Here is a 9759-nt window from a genome sequence, read left to right as displayed (position 1 = left end):
TATCTTCAACTTAATTTACTTTTTTAATTGCTATGTTTTATTTTTTACACTTTTGCCAGGGTAAAAGGTTCAGTTGGTCCTTTTTGCCACACACGGGTGTATGCTTTTGAAGAGGTTGTATAAAAAATGGAAATTGTTGAATCTAGCTTAAAATTAACAATACATCTTATAATACAATCATATCACGTATACTTAAAAATTATATTAAGGTTTTGTAAACTAAATCACAGTGTTCGCAACCAAAAAAAAAATAACATTGAAAGAAAATACTTTTATTATGGATTTTCAAAAATCAAGGTGATGGCTAGTTATACAAATTTCTCTCTCTACTTTAAAAATATTGTTGTTAAAGAATTCTCAACTTCACTGGGTTTTGAGAAATCGCTGGTGGACCTTTTTACCCGCTGAGTTTTGATCCCCGCTCTACCCTATGTACATACATATTTCTAGAAATTTTTCATTGCATGTTTTAACATGATTCATCAATACGTGTGTCACAACCATACCGATAGCAATCTACTGAAATATTAAATCAATACTTTTGTATACCTGTTGTATAGAAACATTGTAAAGGCATACAGATACATATTATCATACATATCAATTTATACAAAGGTATATTTTTAAAAATGAAATTTTGCGAATTGAATTTTATTTTATATTTTATATATATATATATATATATATATATATATATGTGTTTGATTTAAAATATTGAATAAGGTAAGACATTTTCCATACAGGCCCAAATATCTTTAGTGAGAATTTCCTAAATATTATATAATAAAGTTTTCGAATGCCACGCACGATTTCCGCATTTTCCGGATAGATTTATAGACATATATTTTCTCTTCAAATAAACTCAACACTATGCCGCCTGTCGTTTTGGGAAACAGATGAAAAAGTTTTCCACACGAGTTTCTTGAGTTTTCTCAAAATTGTTTGACATATCATTCCATCAAATGATCCTGTAAAGTTACTTTGTAAGTGTTTTCTTTTATATAAATAATGTATTTTATATAATTTGTATCAATATCAATATCAGTTTTAATATTTTTGAGATGTGCAGACTGATAGTCTGGTAGAATTGTAATTGGATAGACAGGTAAGCTGGTAAAGAAGTATATTCGTAAACAAATAGATTATTGGACAGGTAGAAAGGCATACAAAATGACAGGTAGACATGTAAATAAGTAATCAGTAGGCAAGTAAACGGGTAGACAGGTAAACAACTATACGAGTAAATAGGTAGACGGAAGTAAATGTAGAAAGGTAGTTAGGTGAAGAGGCAGATAAGGTGAACAGGTAGACATGTAAATAATATATAAGGTAGGAAAAAATCGTATTTAGGCGAAGTTCAAGCAATTTTTTACAAAACAAAATTCCACTCCCAACTAGTTAATTTTTTTTATTTCAGTCAGTATTAAATTTCGATCTTCGAAAACCACGTAACAATATATCGTCTTAACATTAGGTTTTTGGGCAAGTTAAACTTTTAGTGACTCACTGTATTTTTTCTAAATTATTTTTTTTCTTTTACTGTTTTATAAATACTGTATAATCTTCGGTTGTGAGTCAACTTTATCTCATAATCAGTTCTCAAGTTCAAACATGTTTAATAAATAATGTTTTTTAATAATAATTGATTAGAGATGTATATAATATATGTGTTTAAAAATAATGTATAACATTTCGTCGTGAATCACACTTTATCAGTTTGTTTATTTAATCATTTTTTATAATACTAATTGAATAAAGATTTATATAACTACTATCACATACTGAGTGTATGATAATCGATAATGGGTTTACAAATAATATATAATATTTCGTCGTGAGTCATTCTTTATCTCGGTTTGCTATAAAATTTAAACATGTTTAATTAATGAACTTTTATAATAATTGAACAGATATGTATATTACTACTAACACATACTGAATTTATAATAATTTCATTTTAATTGGAATATGGCAGCTGAACTTTTCATAAGGATGACGAATGCACATCAATTTCATTTATAATTAATTCTGATAATTATCAATATGATAAATAATTGAAATTGGACGAGAACATCTAGTTATTAATTATTATATATTGATATCATATAATTACGTATCAATACAGCAGTGATGTAATAAATTTGTAAATTTATTAATGCGCAATGTTTAATTATAATTGATTCTTCTGTTTGTTTCAGGTTTAACATATCGATCACAAACTTTTGGGATTATGCAGTGTTGAAATTGTCATTTCGGCTTAAAATGTGGCATTTAATTATTCAATTTATTTAATTTAAATATTAAATAGTATTTATTATGAAAATGTGACAATTGAATCTGAATATGTATCACAAGTGACAGTAAATAGTGGTAATTCACTATGAGAAGAAGTCAATTTTGCAACGTGACATGAATATTTATTGAAGTGATTTTTGGTTAATAAATATTGACTAGTATATATAATAATTGTGATTAATATAAAATGTGATATCTTGAAAATTATAGCCAAAGGATTTATTTTTGTGCTTCGAAATGAGGTACGTTTCTGCTTGGAACGGATTTCTGACCTTAGCCAGCATTTTGCTGGCTATTAAGCCGAATGGAGCAATGGACTTGGGTAAGTGGAGATATCTATTTATTATCTAATAATTAAATTCCTATAATAAAAATATCTTTAAAACATTATTAGTACAAGCCTACCGACAATTCATGTATACCTATAACCACGGCCCGCGGTCAAATTGACCTACAAATAAGATAAGATAAAAATTGATATGCTGTTTAATGTATATAAAATAAAGAAATTTTCATCTAAATTTATTTTTATATAATTTCTAAAAGAAATTATTCCGTCTTATTGCAATATCATATATATGATATGTCATATATTTATTCCCTAACTATTTAAATATAAAATCGATGCTATTTCATAGAAACCTCAAAGAGAACCATTGATTGCAATATCATCATAAAAATACTAATCCACAAAGAGACCATTCACTGCCTTCGGAATATCAAAGTTAGCATAATTTATAAACGAGCTGATTCCAGCTCATTTTTACCATTACTAAATGAAATGCTTGTTCGAGTTCTTCTGAACTGGAATATTGCCAACTATTGGGGAATATTTTCTTAACAAACTTGAAAGATTTGTCTGAATGTTTTGTAATAATACCATAGTTAAGTGGTCTTAAGAGTATGATGAGTCGGGAGATAAATGGTAAATTTATAATAATTAAATGTTTCAAATAAAATACATTTTTAACTTCTCTTAAGGAATTAACTTCCCGTATGGTGTGTTTTAGTTATGAGCCGAAAATCAAAAATGAAAATGATTGCATATCTTCAAGTTTCAGAGGTTTCTGAGCGTTTTGATGTGATTCAAAAAAGCTTTCTGCTTGTTTTGACAAAATAGTTGCTTTTGGAAAAAAAATATTTTAATTTTTTCTTTCAAATTTTTTTTTTCAAAAAAAAATTTTTTTATATCGAAAATAATTCAGATTTTAGTTTTAATTCTGGCTAAAGTTCTAATGATCACTTACATACTCCAAATCAATAATTTTAACTTTGCAATTAAGATTATATAATTTTATAAATATTAGGCAATGTTACAGTATTAATAATAATCTATTTGAAAACATATTGTTTTACGGTACGGAAAGTTCCAGCAATTTGCCTTAAGGCATGATGCCACATACCACTAGTTACATTTTATATTTGTAATTTATATTTTGAAATGTACATTCTAAAAAACTAAATAAAATATTGAACTTGTGCTACTCTCTATATAGGGAATATTTACGAAATATTTCTCGTTTCTCGGCGTTTCAAGCCATTCTGAATCGAATGAGACCAAATTTGGAAAAAGTATGTTTGCATGTGTGTGTGTGTGTATGTGAGCAGATTTTTGGCCGTAAATCGACGTTTTCTCAAAAACCGTTTCGAAAAGACCGTTTTCAGAAATTTAGAAGCCATTCGATGTCTCGCAATGAGGACTATCGTTTGTCAGTTTTGCGCTACGATCGGTCGAGCCGTTTTTTGTAAATCGCAGAAAAGTGAAAAAATTTTCGACCACGTTTTAGCCCGCAATTCTGAAAATTCAAAAACTGTTCGAAAGATATTCGTTGGGAATCGTGCTGATTTAGTTTTTGGTAGAGATCGGTCGGGCCGTTTTCTTGTAATAAAGTGTTAAAAAAAAATTTCGACGATTTTTATTATTATTTTTTGACGGTAGATACCATAGTCTTCTAGATCATACTAAAATTTTACGGCTCTACGACAACTCGTTTAACTTTAAAAATTCGTCAAAGTTTGCAAAAATTGGTATCGTTTTTTGGCATTTGTCAAAATTAGACCTTTCATCGACGTTTGTGATTAAACTTCTCGTCCACGTTTAAGCTCAAACTACCGAATCAATTTTAGAAAATCAAAAACTGTTCGAATGATATTGGTTGGAAATGGTACTGATTAGTTTTAGGTAAAAATCTACCAAACCGTTTTCTTGTAATTAACTGTTAAAAAAGAAATTTAAGCCGATTTTTATGGAACTTTTTTTGGCGATATATATCATGGTCTTACAGAAATTACTGAAATTTTGCGGCCTTACGACAAGTAATTTAATTTTGAAAATTCATCAAAGTATGAGAAAATGAGTTATTTTTTTGACGGTTGTTAGAATTGAAATTAGGCAATTTACTTGGTATAACGATAAAGTACTTGGTCTTAATCAGTGCTGGATTTACAGTAGGGGCAATCGGGGCTACTGCCCAGGGCGGCAAATTTTGGGGGGCGGCAAAATTTGGATAGTGAGAAAAAAATTCTATACAATAAACTTTTTTTCAACAACATTTTTTATTTCAAGAAATATAATTAGCAAAACATAATACGATTGCAATGCAAAATTTGGGTTGAAATAACCGATAACCAAAATTTATTATTTTGCCCTGCCTTCCTCTCCGAACGTAAATTATCAAATTGGTTAATAAGTTATCAAATTTGCCAATTTGGCTAATAAAAAGATCCGTAAACAAGCTGAAAGTTTAAGAAAAATATGTTCTTCAGTTCTCGAGCCCTCTTAAAATGACGAATTTGTGCACTTCCAAGCTTATAGCGTCGAAAAAAATTTAACTAGTAACTCATGGCATTGTGCCTTAAGAGTTAAGACAAATTGCTGAAACATCCCGTACTGAAATTTTTGAAAAATGAAAATAAAACTTTTAAAACACATTTTTTGCATTTTGAAATTTTTCGAAAATTATGAACTTTTTGCAAAGCAATCGCACTGCGTAGCAGTTTCAGAGAAGAAATATCGAAACTCAATTACCATTTTTCGTAATTGCCTGTGCCAAAAGCTAATCAGCACGTCTCTCCATCAATACAAATCTAATATTTTTTAATTATTCAAGTCGATTTTGAGAACACGGATCCATCAATTTAAATGATTAAATTCCTATTGACAAGGAGACGTGCTGATTACTTATTGGCCTAGGCAGGTCCAACTGTTTTGAAGACGGGCCAAAATGCCAAAAATGATAATTCAGTTTTTGAGAAAAAAAGCGTCCAATATATCATTCAAAACAAAAAACAGAATGAGTAACTGCTTAAATTTGTGGGGGGCAGGCTTTGCGGTTTCCATGATCCATTAAAAAAAATTGAAAAAGAAACATTTGGCAGACAAAAGTGATCATAAGACATATGCACATTAGATTATCAGAAATTTTAAAAATATTATAATAATAAGTATAAATTTTGTTTACATTTATATGCGTTCTGTAACATTGTTTATCCGTTAGACTGCGACGCGGCGCTTACGCGCTTCTATATTTTGTCTCTACGCAGCTGAAGCAGCGCGATTGCTTTCAAAAAAGTTCGAAAGTTCGTAATATTTCAGGGATGGGGCGGCATTTTTGTCAGTGCCCCGGGGCGCCAAATTTCTAAATCCGGCCCTGGTCTTAATGAACATACTAAACCATTAAAGTCCTATGGAAACTGGTTCAATTATGAAAATTATTGATTTTTGAAAATTTGCTATTAGAAAATACTCCAAGTTAACGAGTTTGTTCGTTTTCAATTATGTGTTATAAATCCACTCGAAATACTTTTAATCACTCATAAATTAATTCATATTTTATTGATTAAATCGATTAGTTGCACATATCGGGAAGTTTATGTAACTTGCCTCAAGGCAAAATATCATTACCAACTGGTTTCTCTTTTTTTTTTTGAAGAAATGTATTAAAAAATAAATGAAAACATGTAACAAAATAAAAAAATGTGCAAAAAATATTAAAAACTGCAAACTGCTTTTTGAAAAAAAAAATTATGTATGTAGTTATTTTTCATTTGAAAAATGAGTAATATAAAAAAAATGACCAAAAACATGTAGAAAAATAAAACAATATGCAAAAAACTTAAAAAAAAATGCATAGAAATGTTTAGAAAACGTATGTAAATGCTTTTAATTTTTACAATACTAACTATATAACAGTATCAATACTGTAGCAAAAAACATATTTAATGATATAATTGTAAAAACAATACTAACTGTCGTAATTATAGGAATGAAGAACTTACAATATTAATTGTTATAACTATTGAATTAACGAGAATACAAATCGCAATAATTTGTTATATACCAGTATACCACTCTAAGTGCAGCACCTATAACGACAACAGCAACATTTACAATTAAAACTTTCATTTTATCATAACACTTTTACTAGTGGTCGTCAATATTTATTACCATCAGATATTCGGAGTGCAGTCGTCGTTGCAAATGACCACAAACCGAGCGGATTGGAATCACAAGATTCATATCCCGAACTCATCATCTGGTAACAGTGGATCAGTAATGACCCTACTGATGACGAATTTACCAGTGGCGAAGTCTTAGATTATATACTATCATGATCGCTATTGCAGAACGTTTTTTGCGACTGTGGAAGCGCTGTGGCGCTATCTTGTAACGGAACGTCGAAGTAAAGGAGATATAAGTTCATTTTTAATTTTAGTTCAATACTTTTATTTTATTGTGGTTTTTAATAAAAATGTTGATGGTATATAATGGTATTTTGATGTTAGAATGATATATGTATATATATATATATATGTGTATATATATATATATATATATATATATCTTCTATATATATAAAAATAAGTCGGGTTTTCCTTTCTGACGAAATAACTCCAGAACGCACAAATCGATTTTGACAATTTTGCATTCGTTGGAAAATTCTCCGCAAGGTTTATAGCTAAGAAAATTAGTGGTGCATGGCATCGTGCCCTAATGCAATTCTTGCCGCAAAGAATAATGATGTACACGCACTAAATTTCACCATTCAATCAAAAATTGCTGGCGATTTTGTGACATACCAATGATTCCGACTGGTCTTCCGTTTGACTTCAAACGATTGCAATTTCCAGTTCGCCTTACGTTCGCAATAGCAAGTCGCAAGGCCAATCGCTTAGTGTTTGCGGGATAAATTTCAAATAGATTATTTAGAAAATCATTGTCACATGGGCAGTTATACGTTGCCTGTTTACGAGTTGGAAAACCATCCGCTTTGTTTGTGTTAACGTCAGACCAAAAAACAAAAAAATGTGGTTTACCAAAGAGCACTTCAATGAAACAGATAATTTGCGGATTCACTTTCATTTATTTAGAGAAGTTCAACTAAAAACACTTCATTTTTGTAATCGAAATAAATTCATTACTGTTGTGTAATAAAATCAAACTTTTCCTTTTCAAATGTAAAACAAACAAAAAATTTCTTCATCTTTCTCACGAAACCATCTGGTGGCGAAACGGAGTTCGTCGGGTTTGCTAGTATATATATATATATATATATATATATATATAATTAATTCAATATTATAAAGAGAATTTAATATACCGGAAAATTGTTTTTGTTTGAATAAATTTATATAAAGAGAAAATTTTAATTTTAAACGTGTATATAAGATTTTATTATATATTTGGGAAGTTTTTTGTAAAATTGATACGTTTAGACTGAAAGTGCTAGCCTTTATTGCAGTCTTAATTTTTTTTAAGTAAAAATAACAGAATGAACAATTTCTATGCAAAAATAGCGTTTGAAAATTATAAGTAAAAAGGTTTTTAGAACTTGCTTGTTATAATACGTAGGAAAATATTAATAAATACTTACATACCAAATAATTTTTAGTATATACAATTTAAAACAGCAAACAAAATATAATATAAATTATTACAAAATTTTTAACAAACTATTGATGATGATTTGATAAAACTAGATAAAATTGATATGAATCGGGTAATATTTAACAAAAAAAAATATATTTAAGCTATTTTCTTCATATTTTCTATTAGGCTCCATTATTTTCTGCTATGTTTTCTTCATAAGTTGAATGAACTTTCCGACATTGGAGTTTATTAACGATAAATTAATTTAATTAAAATTCAATGAATGATTTTAAATTTTGAATATTGCGATCTACTAATTACTAGTAACCAGTGGTGTTGTGCTAATATTTTTTTTGCCGGAACGCTAAAATTTAAAATTTAAAATTCGGTTCATAAACCGGTTCAAAAAAATAGATATATTTCGATTAGAACTCACAAATCTAATATATTGACTTCTTATATAATTAACTCTATTATATACAGCTAGTCTATACATTAAATTGTACAAGTATGAGGGAATCATTGAGTACATAATTCATATTCTTTAATGACATTATTGTGGTATTATTTGTATTTATTTATACTTACAAGTATTTATTATGATATAAAAGTACTCAAGATTTATTACAATACTTTATAAGACTTATCCTAATAATATGATAGATAACCTATAACCTATCTTACTATACTATATTATTGTATATCATATGTAGATTATCTATTATCAATCATACCGTGAGATACCTATACCGTCATTAACTTATTATATACCTACATGCCTTTTACTTCTTATAAATATTACTGTCTAATCTTTATATTTACCTATATTATATAGGTTTATCTTACTCCCTATGTATTATCTCTACCTATCTATTGTCTATACCGGGAATTGAACCCGGGACTTCCGCGTGGCGGTCGCGCACCTTAACCACTACCCTATCGGGTATCCCCATTAATAATATAATATGGGACGCACTGTTGTTTCCGCGGGTCATTTTCTCATTAAATAGGTAATTAATACTAAGGTGGCGCGACGACACGCGAAAAAAGACGGTTGATTGTAACGTTACGTTGGTCTAGTGGTTAAGGTTGTTGCGTGCCACGCGGCGGGCCCGGGTTCGATTCTCGGTAGGGTTAATTAGCGTGTAAGGAAAATTATAGGTAATAGGATATAGGTTAAGTGTATTCGGTATACGATGTAGGGATTTGAGAATATGTGATGAAATATAGCGTATGGTATAGATGCAAAGCGTGTAGTATAGAAAGCAACGTATAGGCATATGTAAGGCTATAAAAATACACGAATAGGAACCTATGATGTAGGTGTAAGCGTATAATAAATGCGAATGAATATAAGATTTAATTTATTAATATTATTTTTTCTATAAAATTTTTTATCTCGGTATTAAATATATAAAATACCCAAAATATCCGTTAAGGCATCCTGTGCTCACTTAAACTAAACAATGATCATAATATATTTAACGAATTTTTAACAGTATTTTGCTCGAAGTTCCAAGTAATTCTGAAACGGGACCAAATTTGAAAAAGTATATATGTGTAAGCTTGTTTTAGATCTTTTGTCAATATTCTCT

General features: G+C 29.1%; 1 protein-coding gene across 1 annotated transcript in view; it reads left to right on the top strand.

Annotated features, from left to right (window-relative positions):
* Nucleotides 1-2481: 2481 nt before the first annotated feature.
* LOC113366474 (discoidin domain-containing receptor 2-like) overlaps nucleotides 2482-9759 on the top strand; it is a 463043-nt gene continuing 455765 nt past the window's right edge. Inside the window, exon 1 of the mRNA XM_026608082.1 lies at nucleotides 2482-2617. Coding sequence (XP_026463867.1) covers nucleotides 2533-2617 — 85 coding nt within the window. The 5' untranslated portion in view covers nucleotides 2482-2532. The remainder of the gene's footprint in view (nucleotides 2618-9759) is intronic.

This window comes from Ctenocephalides felis, unplaced genomic scaffold (genome assembly GCF_003426905.1).
Source record: "Ctenocephalides felis isolate EL2017-DRISC unplaced genomic scaffold, ASM342690v1 CF-g0.4_SCAFFOLD_01170, whole genome shotgun sequence".
Classification (NCBI taxonomy): domain Eukaryota; kingdom Metazoa; phylum Arthropoda; class Insecta; order Siphonaptera; family Pulicidae; genus Ctenocephalides; species Ctenocephalides felis.
Note: the sequence above shows the minus strand (reverse complement) of the source record. Positions and strands in the feature narration are given on the sequence as shown.